Source organism: Pseudophryne corroboree, chromosome 6 (assembly GCF_028390025.1).
Source record: "Pseudophryne corroboree isolate aPseCor3 chromosome 6, aPseCor3.hap2, whole genome shotgun sequence".
Lineage (NCBI taxonomy): Eukaryota > Metazoa > Chordata > Amphibia > Anura > Myobatrachidae > Pseudophryne > Pseudophryne corroboree.
In genome coordinates this window covers 775,359,981-775,377,216 of record NC_086449.1, presented here as the reverse complement: position 1 = coordinate 775,377,216, position 17,236 = coordinate 775,359,981, and the positions used below count along the sequence as shown (strand labels likewise).

Below are 17,236 nucleotides of genomic sequence, written 5' to 3'. Positions count from 1 at the left end.
TTTAGATCCACACACACAAACTTGGTAGAAGCTGCTGCTACCACTGGGCATGTGCGATAGTTCTGCTTTGATATATATCATTGCTATTGTCATAATTTGTGCCATTTGCCAAGAGGAGAGGGGTTTCCGGGCACCCGGAACGCCTCTGCGTTTGCTTATGGCATCCCTCGCAGATCGGCTGACTCTTGAGGTTCTAAGTAGCTTTATGGTTGCGCAGCACGGGCGCAGAAAGTACGATGCTAGAGACACTGCAGCTGCGTACGAGATCGCAGTTGCAGGCTCCAGAACGCCCCTGAAAGGGTCGTGACACCTGCATTTTTTCCACCACCCTCCATTGCCTCCCCCAAACACCCCCTGTCAGTCACTTAGCAAATAAATCCTGTCTATGACCGCTGTAGCAGGACCACCGCAGCACAAACAGTGCGACTTAGACATTTGCGCAGACCGACAGTAATCACTCGACTGCAAAAATATAGGGTTTGTCTCAATCTATGAATCAGGCGTGAATATCAAATGAAAATGATTTACAGAGTAGCAGCAATACAGAGTGCTTCCAACACGGGATTACAGCTCCTGTCATTTTTCAAACCCGTAATGATTGGCTGGTGCGTTATCACCATCCACTTACCACTTCTTTATCACTTCTCTAGGCTTAATACATCTGGCCCTAAGAGTAATGCCCACCATTACTGGGGAAACTGTACTTGCCAACTCTTTACCTGGATCCCTCTGAGAGTCTCAAGCAGGGGAATGCCAGGTGGGAGGTGCAGGTGGCTGGGCACCTTAAACGGCATCCCCGCCCCCATTGCATAATGTAATGTCGTCTCTTGGAAAGTTAGCGGATGCGGGAGGTTGGCCTACCTGCTCAGGAGTCCAGGAGAGCTTGACGACATTTGGGTGCTTCCCAGTGTCGGTTCGAGCCCTTTCTGCGCCCCGGGCAGGACATAGGGGCGTGGCTTCATACAGGGGGCGTGCTCAGTTGCGCCCCCTGTACGGTAGTAGCGCTGCTGAAATGCTGAGCGGTGCGCGATGACGTCATCGCGCACCGCCCAGCAAAGGTCCTCTCCACGAAGAGAAACTAGACGCGTAGCATCTAGTTCCCTTCGTGGAGAGGACCTTTGCTGGGCGGTGCGCGATGACGTCATCGCGCACCGCACAGTAAAGGTCCTCTCCACGAAGGGAAACTAGACACTACGCGTCTAGTTCTCTGACACCCTTCACAGCGGGACACAGCGGGGGGCACAGCACTGCAGTAGCGGATCTTGCCATGGTGCGGCGCCCTCCGGAAGGCGCCACCCCGGGCAAAAGTCCTGCTTGCCCGTGGCAAGATCCGCTACTGGTGCTTCCCAGTCATCATCATTATTCAGCCCTTGGAGAGGGCTAAAGTGGACAGCGAAAAACTACCAACCAATCGGCTCCTTTCATTTTTAAAACACAGCCTGTAACATGGCAGTTAGGAGCCGATTGGCTGCTACTTTATCTCTCTCCACTTTATCACTCTCCCCCTCTGTCCTAGTGGCGCTTGCACCCTATATTCCCTATCACATGTGTACACACATATTAGGGTTAATTTTGTGCCAGAAGCCAATTAACCCTACCAGTATGTTCTTGAAGTGTAGTAGCAGGCTGGGGCACTCAGAGGTAACCCACGCAAGTATGGGGAGAACATACAAACTCCACACAGATATACCACTGGAAATTACTCAATGACCTTGGCGCTGTAATCCAGCAATGGTAACCACTACGCCACTGTGCTACCCAAGTAAGTATGTTTAAAACGTGTAAAACTATAAAAACAGCCCAGCTTTTGCATCCAGGTATGTTTTACAGTCAAAGTCACTCATGTACAGAAAAGATTGTCATCTACTTAACTAATGTTCTTTTCCCAACATCATACAATTTTTATGATTTTTATGAATTTTTACAGTATTACAAAAATGTGTCTGTTATTTAATAATGTTATTAATGGCATAAGTAACAGACAAATCTTGCCTGTTACAGAGTCGGTGCGGTGTACTCCTCCCGCAGGAAGTCTTTGTGGAAAATCATATGTCGCAACAGGATGAACATTCCCTGAAGCCTGTATTGAATTACACATAAACAGAACTATCAAGGAGATTTAGCAAGAATAATGTTTAAACAGGTTCAAACCTCCAAGTCTGAAACCACCTCAAAGGAGGATACACGTAATATAAAAGCAATTAATCATTCCGTTTTCCACAATGGGGGATTTGAAGCGACGGTCCCCATGACAGCTTGAGAAGCGCATGCCTGTATGCCTGCCTTCAACACGGGATTACAGAATTATTCCATGCGGTCTTCAAACATTATATTCACTGGAGGCAATTTACCTTTAAAAATATATAAAAACCATCACAAAGAAAGGAAGAATTGCACAGAACATAGGCAAAAGACAAACAAGTTTAACAGAAATCAGTAAAAGCAATAATGGAAATAAAGACAAGAGAACAATTTTCTAGCAATAAGAAACTAGTGTTTTCTTTACGATTACTCTCAACTTTCTTTACATACTGGCTTTATAAACCAAATAAAAACGGGCATTACATGCAGGGCAGTTTTACACATGTCCAGGTCCCTAGCCTTTCAGGTATTTTGGGCACCCTCTGGTACTGCAATATTTTACCACGCTACAGCTTACGTTTGGGAAGCAGATCTTATGCCATAATTTACACTTTCAGTATTCACACGGACATAGATACACAGTTGAAACAAAGTCTTCTAACAGCGCAGTCGTTCTTCTGTTTCTTTTCTCTTTTGAAATAGCGCTAGTAGTCCATTGTCTCTCCCCTTCTCTCCCTATTGTCTCAAAACAAACAGTGCAATGTGACTTTCACAACTGGAGCCCTAAGGCGCAGGTAACAGTACTTCAGCACAAAAATTTTGCAGGGCCCCTAGGCTGCAGCCTATTCAGTCTTATGGATAATATAGCCCTGATTACATAGTGTAGATTCCATCTATAAATATATGACAAGTGCAGGTTAATACAATCACAAACCCTTGTTCGGTAGTGTGTACTAGCAGTGTGGTGACATTAATGTAATGGAGGACAGCAGCTGGACACGGAATAATACCCCTTTTCCCATCTACGAAGCGGGTCGCAGCCGGGAGCCTGACACGAGTATTACCCGGTTGCGACCCGCATCGGCCCCTTTCCCATCAGCCGTCACCATCCCGGCATATCACCTGGTTGGTGACGCTGCTGGTGCCGCGGCAGGAGTGGCGCTGGGAGATCACATATCTCCCAGCGCCGCCCTTTCATACAGTGTAAACGGGAGCCATGTCGCATCAACATGGCTTCCGTTTACACTACAACCTTACCCGGATCATTCCCGTGTCATACCCAGGTAGGATTCCCGGGTCTCTTGATCCGGGTTTTTCCTGAGAGAGCAGTTTCCACTAGCAAAAAACACGGGTAAATGCGCGCCCCCGTGCATTTACCCGTGTTTTTTGAGCTAGTGGAAAAGGGGTATTAGTCTACAGGACGGCTGTGGCGATTGGAGCTAATGTATTTAACCTTAGTCTTATATTTTATGCTCTAATTTCAGATTTGTAGTTGAAGATGAATGTACAATCATCAGGCGTCTGGTATAAGTAGAAATCTGCATGTATGTGTGATCCAGTGCTGTGTCGGTCTGAGGACGTAGCACTGGATCACTTGCAACTCATCGGCCGACTGAGTGACCCATGAGGTCACGCGGACCCTGGCCTTTGCACTCCCACAAAACAGAGACAACATGCCTCCGTTTTGTGAATCGGCTGACGTGGCCACCACCTCCATGCCCCCAAACAGCTGCAGACTGTGAATCACTTGACGTCCGCGGTCCAAAGGTGCACGACCCGTACTGCACATGAGCAGTGTGGGTCTGGCGCATGCGCAAAGTACCGGCCATCGGTGGAATCCAGTCTCTAGGTCGACAATGTTTAGGTCGACCACTATTGGTCGACAGTAACTAGGTCGACATGGTGTCAAGGTCGACAGGGTCTCTAGGTCGACATGAGTTTTTCACATTTTTATTTCCTTTTTTTTTTTTTTTTTTTACTTTTTCATCCACGTGGACTACAATTGGGACCGGTAACCTGTGCCGAGCGCAGCGGTAGTGGAGTGAGGCACCTTGCCCGAAGCTATGCTAGGGGACACGGTGCACTAATTGGGGTTCCCGGTCACTGTACAGAGAAAACGACACCAAAAAAACATTAAAAACTCATGTCGACCTTCTGACCTGTCGACCTAGACCATGTTGCCCCTATAAACCACACCCCCATCGGTACCTTGGCCTTAGCGTGTCGGGGCCTGGATCAGGTCCATATTGCGGTTAACCACTGAAAACAGACGTTTTAGCATATTTCACCAAATTTTTGTACTGATGCATCCCACCTTTTGCCCTATGTCTCCGTAAAGTATCTAGAATATTACCCAGACACACACCTACTAAGACTAGCATTTCTGCCGTGACCCACGTTTAATAACCTTGGGGTTAAGGTTGGAAGTGCGGTGTTAGTTCTATAAAAGCAAAAAAAAAAAAAAAAAAACACCACACAACTGCACTAGGTGGGAGATTTATCAAAGCTTCTAAAGACGTCAAGTGGAGATGTTGGTCACAGCGACCCATAGGGAGAGGCGGAGCAGAGATAAGCTGATCTCCCAGTGCAGTCTCTACCCCCCCGCCCCCCCACTCTCACCGCTATGACAACCCGACCCAGCATATTGCCAGGTCGGGAAGCCAGCTGTTAGCGTCCAATGCTGGATCCCATCCGGGAACGACCCGTTTCCAATTCCCAGGTGGGATCCGGCATTGGAGATGTGAAAGCGGTATTATTTAGTCATCCATAGATATCCCATTGACATTGTGCTTGAATTCCCCTTTCTCCGGAATGCACAGTTCTATATGGATTCATTGTCTGCTATAGTCAGTGCTTCCTACAAATTAATCATAATTCCTAATAATTGCTGGACTTGGTTTATGTACCTATACACCCACTGTCAGTCGCTTTATTATCACGCAATGTAACATTTCCTCAGTGCTGTAATTGGCTATAATGAGTTTTATTACTGTACATCTGCGGTTACAAGTACAACAATTAAAATATATACATCTAAATCATCTGTGTTATTGTTAGCAATTTAACCGTTTGTGCTTTATAATAGAATTTTTAATTAGTTATTTCTCCTGCTTGAGAAACAAAGCCACTCGGAAAGGCAAGGGAAATTGCACATGGTAATTAATATACGGTAATAAATAGAGGAGTTCTTTAAACTGGGGCATGCTACTATAATGCCGTGATATAAACAGGTCTGTGCTTTGGATACTGTATCGTCTATAGGATAATCCCATACGTGAAATGGTTAACCCAGGCATGTCCAAACTGCAGCCCTCCAGCTGTTGAGAAACTACACATCCCAGCATGCCCTGACACAGCTTTAGCATTCTCTGACAGCAAAACTGTGTCAGGGCATGCTGGGATATGTAGTTTCATAACAGCTGGAGGGCCGCAGTTTGGACATGCCTGGGTTAACCCTTTTCATTAGCACTTAGAGATCTATTAAGCATTGGGGAGAGAAAGTGGAGAGAAATAAAGTACCAACTAATCAGCTCGTAAACAATCATGTTACAGGCTGTGGCCAAAATGTATTAATCCCGACTGTCGGCATACCAATCCCAACCCGTATTAATCCTTAACAAGAGATAAAAGTGGAGACAGATAGAGGGAGATAAAGTACTAGCCAATCAGCTGCTAACTGCCAAGTCACAGCCTGTGTTTGAAAAATGACAGCTAGGAGCTGGTTGGTAGGTACTTTATCTCTCACCAAGGCTTAGTACATAGACCCCCTTCATCACCGACCCAAAGCTAGTTGAAACATCCCGCAGGAGAGAACAATTTTAGAAGCCCCGAGTCAGGAAAAGGAGATTTGCCTTGGTGTTCTAGTTTCCACACAGTCCAAAACAAAACAAAAAGAAACCCACACAAACATGAGGAGTACATACAAACTCTACAGAGATAGTGCTTTGGTCAGGAATTGAACTTGTGACATTGGAGCTGTGAGACAGCAAGGCTAACCACTGCACCAACCGTGCTGCCCCAGGGATGGTTTTCAATAACTATGGTCTCTGCCAAGTAGGTCTACTATGCTATACGCGCCATGATAGAAATATTAACTTCCAGGTTTTCCAATGCTGAAATCTAGCTTCAGATTTTACGGTCTCATTTTAAGAATATTGTTTCATCTTAATTGCGGTAACATTGCAGCTCCACAGAAGACTATGGGACCTTCCAATATCTGCTGTGGAGCCTTTTCTTACAGATGAGGATGTGTATAAATAAAACCTCCAAAAACTGCAATTGCTCAGAGGTTTTACCACAACAGGCTCAGACACATCCCGCCCCATGTACGGCCTGGATTTGTCAGTATACGCATTCATAGTGCTAGATAAGGAAAAATAAATAATTCAGCTGGGCGCCATGTGTCGTTCGGGAATGGCACAACATGGCCACAGCATTTAATTAAATAACCCCCTGAATGTCAAACACGGGTTACTTTGTAAACAACAGTAACAGCACCTGTCTGTATGACGCTGCGGGCAACGGCCAGAAAAGATGGAACTTTGAAACTGCCCCGCCATCAATGTACAGGTACAGAAGTACATTATGGTAATTGGTATCCGTTCACATGGTCGACCATGTTATGGTCAACAGTCATTAGGTCGACCACTATTGGTCGACATTGACATGGTCGACATGGACACATGGTCGACACGTGAAAAGGTCGACATTAGTTTTTTTGTTTTTTTTTCCCCTTTTGGGGAACTTTTCCATACTTTACGATCCATGTGGACTACGATTGGAAAGGTAATCTGTGCCGAGCGAAGCGGTAGCAGAGCGAAGGCACCATGCCCGAAGCATGGCGAGCGAAGCGAGCCATGCGAGGGGACGCGGTGCACTAATTGGGGTTCCCAGTCACTTTACGCAAAAAATGACACCAAAAAAAGTAAAAAAACTCATGTCAACCTTTTATGTGTCAACCATTTTTCATTTGTCGACCATGTGTCCATGTCGACCATGTCAATGTCGACCAACAGTGGTCGACCATTCATACCGGAACCATGGTAATTACGGCTGACAAAATGTCTTCCTGTATATGGCTATATGTGCCATACGGTGCATCTGTAAAGAAGCATCAGATCAGATCGTGAGATTACAACACTGGCGTAAGGCATTCATGCACCCCAAGCAGTAAGTGATGACATAACAGAGCAGTCAGTCAGGGAGTCTCCCCCAATTACTCCCACCCCTGTTTTGAACGGAGCCTGCAGATTGGGCCTACCCACAACGGTCCTGAGAAATCTGAAGCCAAATTAGAATATTCGGGATGCGTGATTGCTACATTGACCACTGTGTTTTTATTAATTAGGCCACTAATTGGGCCTACCCAATATTGCTGTGAACAAACCCAAGCCACGGTGTAAATTTACATTTGCACACCAGCGGCATGCAGTCACTCTGATGACACGGATATAATGTCAGCAGTCGATTTTAGGGTTAGGTTGGGGTTAAGGTTAGGCTGCGGTTAGAGTTGTACCCCTTTTCCACTGCCACAATAACCCGGGTTATTGCTGGGTCAACCCGGGTCACTGCTCAGTTGTAAAGTGTCTCTGAATAATAACCTGGGTCCAGTGACCCGGGAATCCAACCCAGCTAGCTACCAGGGTCCCGGTAAAAACCTATGGAGAGCCAGCTCACCAGTGCTTGGAGGGGATGTCATCTCCAAGCACCTGCAATGGGAAGACCCACAGCTAACCCAGGTCCAGCCTGCTGTGTGGATGGGGTTTTTAGCCACTGTGACACGGCTTGAAACACGTCCTCGTGTACCTGGGCATGGCCTGAAGACAAGAACAATTCAGCACAAGAGGGACACGTGGACACACAGAAGGGACTACATTTTAATGGTTATTAACGCCTCCGTTTTGCCATACCTATTAAAAAGGTGCCTAGCTCCTTTACTTATCCGCTCACATGCAGCCCTGGCATGAAATACTCTGTGCTGCTTGAAACATTCTGATGGTCTTATTGGCTACATACTGTTCCATGCTCACCCACTTCAAAACAGAGTACACTGGGTTTCACTACCATTAAGTGAGCCTAGGCGATTACATAGAGCACCAATAGTTAAGCAGTGGCTAGAACACTGAAAGCGTGACATAATGTAAGTATTTTTTTATTGCTGCCTTGCGCTACTATGCCAGGCACCAGTGACCTCTTACCTGTGTGGCAACCAATGCTGTAACCCATGCCTCCGATAGGCTGGGAGGGTGATGCATGGGTATGATGTCAAAGCGAATCACCACACTCCCACTGTGATGGGTAGGAAAAGCTGCCTCCGCCACTCTCCCGCTAAAGAGATGACGGGGGTGGGCATTAGTAAGGGGTGACGGGCACCCCTAGAATTAGGCCGACCCAGAGAACCGCACAGACGAACAAATGAAGAAAAAAAAAAAAAACACTCTTGCCAAATGACTGGCTGCAATCATGAGCATCTCATGGACTTAAAGCTGAGCCAACACTGATGGGCCGGTAAGAGGAAATTCAGCTTTCACGACAGCACATGCAATGATGCCAAGGGAAAGTAGTGTTGGGACTAAGAAAGAACTTCAGAGGACAGTGGAATTCTAGTCCCAATGCTATTTAAAACTGCACCAGTCTCCTACATGCACCCAATACTCACAACAAACCTGTAGTACAGCAATACACTGCAAACACGTGACATCACAAAGCCTATAGTAGGCAAAGAGGAACATTTTTAGGAGAACACATTGCATAAAAATGACCAAAACAGACTCCCGTGAATCTTAATGAAACCTTCCTTTGAGTATATGTTTTGATCCTCATTTAACAGTGTAACCATTACATGGACACCCACGGGGAAAGGTAACAGGTTTTGCCTTTTAAATGACAGCTGCTTTAAAAATATGGGCACTCTCGGGCAAAATCCCAGACCACCGCAAACTCAGACTATTTCATTTCCCCACCGGTATGGTATCTTTACTATATAGACCTTCACAGGACAGTTATCAACACAACTCTAACGGGTCCATTCAGAGTTGGGGGGCAAACCAAAAGGAAGGCATAACTTTGTACAAGTGGTTTCCAAACTTTTTTGAATCACGGCGCCCTAGAATATCAGAATTTTTTTCACGGCACCCCTAGGCCAAAAATTTCTTATTGAGAAATTTAGAAAGAAATATTACATTAAGTAGATTGCGTTTCTAGGTCATCCTTAGGGTCAGTTGTGTGGTGAGGGACAAGATTTGCTTCTGTTTGGCCACATATTTTATGACTGGCAGCCACCAGCACTGGTTTTGCCTATTATATTGACCATGAATAATTTTAATTGGTCCTGAACCACCAACCCAGGGCACCCCTGCAAGTGTCCCGAGGCACCCCAGGGAGCCACGGCACACAGTTTGGGAACCTCTGCTTTGTACCTTTGGTAAAACCATGCTGCACTGCAGGTGGGGCAGATGTAACAGACACAGAGTTGGGAGGGGTGTGTCTCAGCTGGATTCTAAATTGCAGCGTACAAATAAAGCCGTCCAGCATTTGCAGGCTACATGCAAAAGCAGCCAGTATTTACAGCGCATGCAAAAATAAATAAAATGTCCTCAAACTTAAATACTCAATAAGGATCACAAGGATGTTTTATTTCAGTTTTTACTGATGAGCAATGTTCAGAACCCTTTTACTGAACCTACAACACGTCTTAAAAGTATGAAATTAAATATAACAATAGTGAATGTTAGGTTTGGTAAGCACCTTCTTAAAAGTCTACAGATGACACTTTTCACATTGTGGTATATAGGGACAAAATAAAAATGTTCATACTGTAGCACGCATCAGTGGCAAGAAATATTGCATTTTATCAAATAAAAATCTTAAGTGTGAAAATTAAACAAATAGTTTTCGCATATTTAAATTATTGGAACCTTAAATCTGCATGCTAAAATCGCATGCTGCTGTATAAGGGCTGAAGGGGAAGGGGGGGGGGGGATTAAACTCCAGCCGAAGGGTGTGAATTGCCCCCATACTCTACAAAAAAAGTTGAATATTACCAAAACAAAATGACCACAGACTCACCAGTGAAGACATGGATCCATTGGGAAGGTAAGGGTCAGAAAGCATAAGGAATGGGTAACTGGAATATCCGGAACCTTTATACATTTGTTCTTCGTGTTGTTTAATACCTAAGGAATATGAACAAAAATCAGCTTGTAGCCTAGTACAAAAGACATGCAGTGAAAATAAATCATTTTATAACCAAACGGCTGCTGACTGAGCAGTAATCCAGGCAACATCATGGTGAAGTTGTATACATCATTTTCTAAAGGCATCTGGAACAATTACCATAATGATTATTATTTATACAAAGGCAGGCCTCAAAGCTGACATCCAACGCTGTCACTTCTAGCACTGCGACGCCTTATTACGTCCAAGTGTAACTAGCCCTCACCCATATAAATCCAGACGGTTTATTCCTCGCTCCTTATCAGCTGTCAATGCACAATCCTTTGTTCTCGATCAATTAAGACTTATCTGTATACTTCAAACGTCATTTATTTGGAGTTGTTTACTCTCTGATCACAAGAGATGAAATGACTAATCCCGCAAGATGTCACTTCAAGGTAAAGAGGAAAAAACAATGGGGTCGCAGACGACAGAACATCACGCAGGTACAGTTGAGCTGGGTGCTGGTGCAACCGTTGAGGTGAAAGTATTTTGACAACCTGTTTTCCTTTGTGGTATAACAGCACCACTCCCCTGACCCGATACACATAACACTTGCAGAGGAAATGTCACACAGCTAACTGTACTTTGCAAGTGTACAGAATACGCCGCCAGCCCACACCACTACGGTTTTAGTTTAGATTAGTATTGCTTCTTAACGCCCACTTAAGTTGGAGGTGAACTCCGACACCTACCAGAGGCCTCTAGTGAAAGCCATCAGTATGTTTGCTTGACCAAGGTGCCAGTGTGTCTATCTATTACGTAGCGCTTTATTATTTCAGTTCATGGCCCAGTGGAGTCCATCTTTGTCAAAGGCCAACAAACATACCAGCATGTTTTAGGAGCATGGAAGGAAAGCCACGAAAACATGAGAACATACAAACTCAACAAAGACAGGACCTTGGTGAGGAATTGACCTCATGACCTCAGGGCTGGCTATGAGGCAGTACTGCTAACCAACACACAGAAGATAGCATGTAGTGCCAGTCTTTGCCATCTTCAGCTCTTGCGCCATGTTTCCGGCAATTTCTCCAGAAATGTATCGCTAACGCCGTATTTCCAAAGAAACAGCCAAACATTTGGTGCCGGCGGCCAACCGGTTAGACCTTCTTCGTGGGTTGTAGCATGAGCAGACCTTCTTGACTTGGAGCCCTGCACCCATTATAGATAAGCAACTGATTTGCACCATAGGCCAACCAGAACACTTAGGACCACTGCAGCGCACCCTGGTTGGGATGAGACCCAAACACCATTGTTGCCGGGCAGAATTGCCATCCACTGTGGTATTCGGTATCCGGACTCCAGGTCGGCAACAAAAATGTCAACACACCTTAGGTCGACATTGACAAAGGGTCGACATGGAAAAGGGTCGACATGGAAAAGGGTCGACATGGAAAAGGGTCGACATGGAAAAGGGTCGACATGAGTTTGTTTTTGTTTTTGTTTTTTGGAACCTTTTCATACTTAACGATCCATGTGGACTACGATTGGAACGGTAATCTGTGCCGAGCGAAGCGAAGGCACCATGCCCGAAGCATGGCGAGCGAAGCAAGCCATGCGAGGGGACGCGGTGCACTAATTGGGGTTCCCGGTCACTCTACGAAAAAAACGACACCAAAAAAACATAAACTCATGTCGACCTTGTTCCTGTCGACCTTTTGTCCACGTCGACCAATTGGCGTCGACCTAAGGTGTGTCGACCTTTTTGTTGTCGACCTGGAGTCCCGTGGTATTCAGCTTTGCTGATGTTGCATTTAATACAAGAGTAATACCTAATGGTAAAGATGACAGCGGGGCTCCCTTATAACTTGCCCACAGTGCACACAAAAAACAACATATAAGATACTTTCCGGCACTACGGTGGGGACGGGAGTACGGACTGCAAGCTTCTGTCACAAACCTCAAACACAATGGATTAAATAAATGGACAAACTGCTGGGGAATAAGACGAACATACGCAATATACATTAAAGCTAGCCAATGCGGCTGGTGGACTCCAGCCACCCCATGAGAGGTCAGTCAGAATTGGCACATTGTTCTAGGCCAGTGGTTCTCAAACTCTGTCCTCAAGTACCCCCCAACAGTTCATGTTTTCCAGGTCTCCTCACAGGATTGCAAGTGAAATAATTTGCTCCACCTGTGGGTCTTTTAAAATGTGAGTGAGTAATGAATACACCTGTTCAACTGCTAGGTGACCTGGAAAACACGAACTGTTGGGGGGTACTTGAGGACAGAGTTTGAGACCCACTGTTCTCAGCCCATACTCCATGCGATATGTGATCCTCAGGCCTAAAAATCTATTCAGCAGTCAAAATTGCACAGTGTAGGGGACTCCTTAAAGTCTTCAATCAAATACACTTGTTAAAACACAATTTAAGAGCGGACAGCCTTGTAAAGCACCGCCTGGGAATGCACTGATACAGGTTATTCTAGTAGCACCTTATATAAGTTTAGCATTAATAGGTCTAGGCATTATTTTTATTGTCCCATAACTAAAAGTGAACAAGCAGAACATGCAGGGTCACAATGTGTTTTTATTACTGTAATTACTGTAGCAGCATTTACCCATCTTCCTGGAGAGAGAAATAAAGTTGCACACTTGGGGACATACTACGTTACTACCGTAGCGCTAATTAACGACGTGATCTATAGACATTTCATCTACAGTCGCTATGGTGATTATTATAAATATTTGTTTATATTCAATGTCGCTTTTACAACTGGGATCTACTTAAGCAGGGTTCCGGAACTTTGTATGCGATTAAATAGAAGGTAATTGCGGACCAACCTGTCGGAGGCATCCCAGCAAATTCCTTAATGAAATTAACAAAAACACACTGTTCCCTAAATGCCCCTGTTTCCAAATCTCCAAACAGTACTTAAGAAAAGTCCACCTGTCATGATGTATGATAAGAACTCCATGTTGACCTGATGACACTCATCAATGGGCGATCATTAATAACGCATTTTATTTATTAAATTACTTATATAGGCTGACCATATTATCCCTTTTACCTGGGACACTCATTGATTACACAGGTTCTGGGGCTGGCTGACTTCAAGCCTGCATTTCAGCTGGTTTTAATCAGCCACAGAACCTGTGTAATCCATGAGCATCCCAGGTAAAGGGGATAATATGGTCAGCCTAACATATATAGTGTCAGCATTTTCCATTGAGCTTTACAATTGGGAACAAAACAGTAATGAAGCAAGACTGTGTAATGACAGACAGACAGAGAGGTAAGAGGGCCCTGCTCGCTAGCTTACACTCTATAAACTGAAAATGTAATCGCTGTAAGCTTTATAATAGGAGATCTGATATTGTAACATACAGAGATACATTGTAAGCTTTGCAGGAAAAAGCCACAACCATTTCTAAACACATCCAGATTTATGCGGGCCATACATCTGTGGACCGATTATCCGTTCTACCGGATCAATCCGCAGATATCGATGATGGGAGATCCTTTAGGAAACTGGCAAAATCCAGCATATTAAAAATCTCTGACTCGCCAATCCCAATCAATTTTTGGTCAGAATCAGCAAATCGAGGATTTCCAAGATGTGATTTGTAAATGGAAGCACTCACACTTACTGAGGGTAATCGTTCTGAGGATTTGATGGAACAAGTGTTCCTCCATCTCCATTGTACAGCACAGTGGTACAAATGAACACTTCACAGATTGATTATAATGTGTTATTATATAAGCAGTGACGCCACTTTTTTGGTCTGATTCCCTAAATAACTTAGTTGCAGAAAAGGGAAGAAATTTGTGAAATAATTTCAGAAATTAATAAAATAAGCGACTATCGATCTTGTACCGACTTGTAATTTCAGGCGAGTACCTGCATTTATATTCCCGATTACCAGAATTTCTTTTGTCATAGGCAAATAAAAAAGCACTGAATACAAGGCAGAGCAAAGGTAGCGGTGTAACTTATTGAAGCATGTCAGTCTGGGGATGTTCCCTGCACTGTGCAGAAGTTTTGCACAGCTGATTGCTGTAGGTCTTGCTTGACTTAATCCAGCAATTGCCCCTCTGTACTCACTCAACCCTCTGACTTCCCTGGGTCCTGCATGAATAGGAGCGGAGGAGGAGGAGGAGGAAGGGGGGTACGTAGTAACTGGGGCTTACCCTCTTCCATGTGATCTGCCAGCTTCTCTTGGAAAACTCTCTGAGCATCTTGTGCACGCCTGATTGCCTGTGAAAACAGCAGGAATTCAGAAAACTTTGTGTGTGTGTAACTTTATTCCCTCTCATGCTGCCTACAGCCCCCATACACTCTCCCCCATGCAGCTCCCACACTCTTACCTCTGGGTGATGATGCCCCGGGGCACTTGCAATGGGGCTAGTTTCAGACTCATTGACCAGGGAGGACTTGAGGTCTGCCAGGTCCCTCTCTGTGAAGGCATTCTCCCGGATCTTCTCCTCCTGATCCCCTTCATCTTTGAAGGAGATCATCTCATCGTTAGCCCCCAGGTCATCCTCTCCACCGCTGTTCAGCTGGGGCATTTTGGGGGTGGGTTTGCTCCTGGGCACTTCTTAAGGTGGCAGCAGGCTGTGGGGAGCTGGCAGTGCAAAGGGGGAGCCTGCGTGCCAAAGGGGGGGTCACTCCCGCTGCATTTGGAGGAAAAGGGGGGGCAACAGGGTAAAAAGTTTGCAGGAGGACAGGGCTGTGGAAGTGAGTAGAGGGAGCTGTGCAGGCAGCAGAAGCCTGTAATCGTCTGAGGACAAGGGGAAGGCTGAGAGGGAGCACATCAAAGCGCACCGCCCGCTGATTGATAGCTGCACCGAGCACCCGGGGGCTGAGCAATGTATGAGAGAGAGAGACAGAGCTCTTCCCTTAAAGTCACAGGCACACATTATCCCCTGCACAGACCCCGCACCGCTCACTGTGCTCCCTCCGTGCCTTCCATGTGGCTGTTTATGCGGCTCTTTTCCTTTTCCCAGTGAGTTGCTTGTTTTGCTGTTTATGCGGCTCTTTTCCTTTTCCCAGTGAGTTGCTTGTTTTGCTGTTTATGCGGCTCTTTTCCTTTTCCCAGTGAGTTGCTTGTTTTGCAAACCGAGATTACTTTGTAGCAGATTTGTACCCTCTCTAATAAACTGTGGTTCACTTCAATGTATGGAAACGTGCACATGAATCTGTATTGTGTTAGCTGGGGGGCTATATTTTCTAAAGGTCGATTTTGAATGTTTTGGTTCGATTTTAGATCGATGTTAAAGCGATTTTAATCGATGATGGGCTTCCAGGGTTAAAACACACATTTACTAACATTTAAAAATGAATATCAAAAAAAAAAAAATCATCTGCTAGTAAATGTGTGTTTTAAACCTGGAAGCCCAACATGGATTACGATCGATTTAACATCGATCTAAAATCGATCAAAACCATACAAAAGGGATCTTTAGTAAATATACTCCCTGGTCTGAGATTTAGGTGTGTTAAATAAATAAATATAGATTGATAGTCCCAAAAGGATGGCGCTCCAATAACCAATATAAGTAATTGAATAGAAGCAGCGCTCCACTGGGCATGATATCTATCTATTTTAGGATGGTGCTTGGGAATTTATCAGCTTTGAGAGAGAGAAAATGGCAAGAGATAAAGTACCAGCCAATCAGCTTTTAACTGTCATTTTATAGGCAAATGGCAGGAGCAGATTGGTTGTTACTTTATCTCTCTCCACTTTCTCTCTCTCTCTCTCTCTCTCGGGACGGGTACACACTAGAACGATATCAGAGCTATTTGTCTTATTGGGATGACATATCGTGCGTATCGTCTAGTGTATATGCCCCATTGCACGCTCCCGGGGGCTGCGTACGACATCTTCTGGTCAGCCGTGCTGCACAGCCAACCAGTAGATCTTGTGTGCGACACAGTGCAGTGTAATGAAGGACAGAACAAGAGATTGGACAGTGTGTACGGGCAATCTGCCATGGTTCAGCATGAAGGGAACTTGTCCCGGCCATCGGCCCGATTGCCCGTCGTTCTAATGTGCACCCGGTCTATGCTTTGATAAATCTCCCCCATAGTTACTTGCATGTATTGCCACCACCACAGGACGTCCTTGTGCATATGCCGTTTATTACAAAATAATATCTTGCATGTTTTATCTAATCTCATATGCGCAATACGTGACGTGCTGTGATCGCTATATACTTTTTTACCAGTTATGTATACAGAGTTGCCAACTTTCTGGCTGCCCCCTCCGGGAGAGGGCAGCCAGCTCGGTGCAACAGGGGGCAGAGAGAGCCATGGTGACGCGGCATAGGGGCATAATGGGGGCATGGTTACATACTGAAGGAAGCACAGGGGGCATGTCAGCCGTGGTCACGTAATCGTGGCCATGCCCCCCCCCCTATACAATGCTGATATTACAGGCATTGTACAGTGGGGGGGGGGGGGCTATGATGATGCAATTCAACGTAAATCACATCATCAAGTCCCCTTGGACCGCCCACTTGTGCTCTGTAAGTGGGCAGCTGAGGGGGGGCTGTGGCGCTGTGGGAGACTTGCCCACCTTTCAGTTCACACGCCACAGTACAATCCCTCCTATTGTTTCATCTCTCCCTTTAGGTCCAACATCTCCGTCAATTGGTTTAAGTTGCTTTAACGCCAACACTTGTGACTATGGACCTAATTCAGAGTTGATCGCAGCAGCAATTTTGTTAGCAGTTGGGCAAAACCATGTGCACTGCAGGGGAGGCAGATATAACATGTGCAGAGAGAGTTAGATTTGGGTGGGGTGTATTCAAACTGAAATCTAAATTGCAGTGTAAAAATAAAGCAGCCATTATTTACCCTGCACAGAAACAAAATAACCCACCCAAATCTAACTCTCTCTGCAAATGTTATATATGCCCCCCCAGCAGTGCACATGGTTTTGCCCAATTGCTAACAAACTTGCTGCTGCGATCAACTCAGAATTACCCCCTAT

At 45.3% G+C, this 17,236-nt stretch overlaps 1 protein-coding gene across 12 annotated transcripts in view; it reads right to left on the bottom strand.

The window, feature by feature from the left end:
• Nucleotides 1–15,355, bottom strand: part of LOC134933474 (transcription factor 7-like 2) — a 205,295-nt gene extending 189,940 nt beyond the window's left edge. For 4 of the 12 annotated variants that reach the window (XM_063928710.1, XM_063928712.1, XM_063928707.1 and 1 more), the window contains exons 1-3: nucleotides 14,610–15,352; nucleotides 14,433–14,499; nucleotides 10,150–10,256 (exon numbers count right to left, since the gene is read on the bottom strand). In XM_063928710.1, coding sequence (XP_063784780.1) covers nucleotides 10,150–10,256; nucleotides 14,433–14,499; nucleotides 14,610–14,810 — 375 coding nt within the window. In that variant the 5' untranslated portion in view covers nucleotides 14,811–15,352. Of the gene's footprint in view, nucleotides 1–10,149; nucleotides 10,257–10,522; nucleotides 10,543–14,142; nucleotides 14,270–14,432; nucleotides 14,500–14,609 lie in introns of those variants that run through there. The other 8 variants (XM_063928703.1, XM_063928713.1, XM_063928711.1 and 5 more) reach the window with 7 other exon arrangements.
• Nucleotides 15,356–17,236: the final 1,881 nt, after the last annotated feature.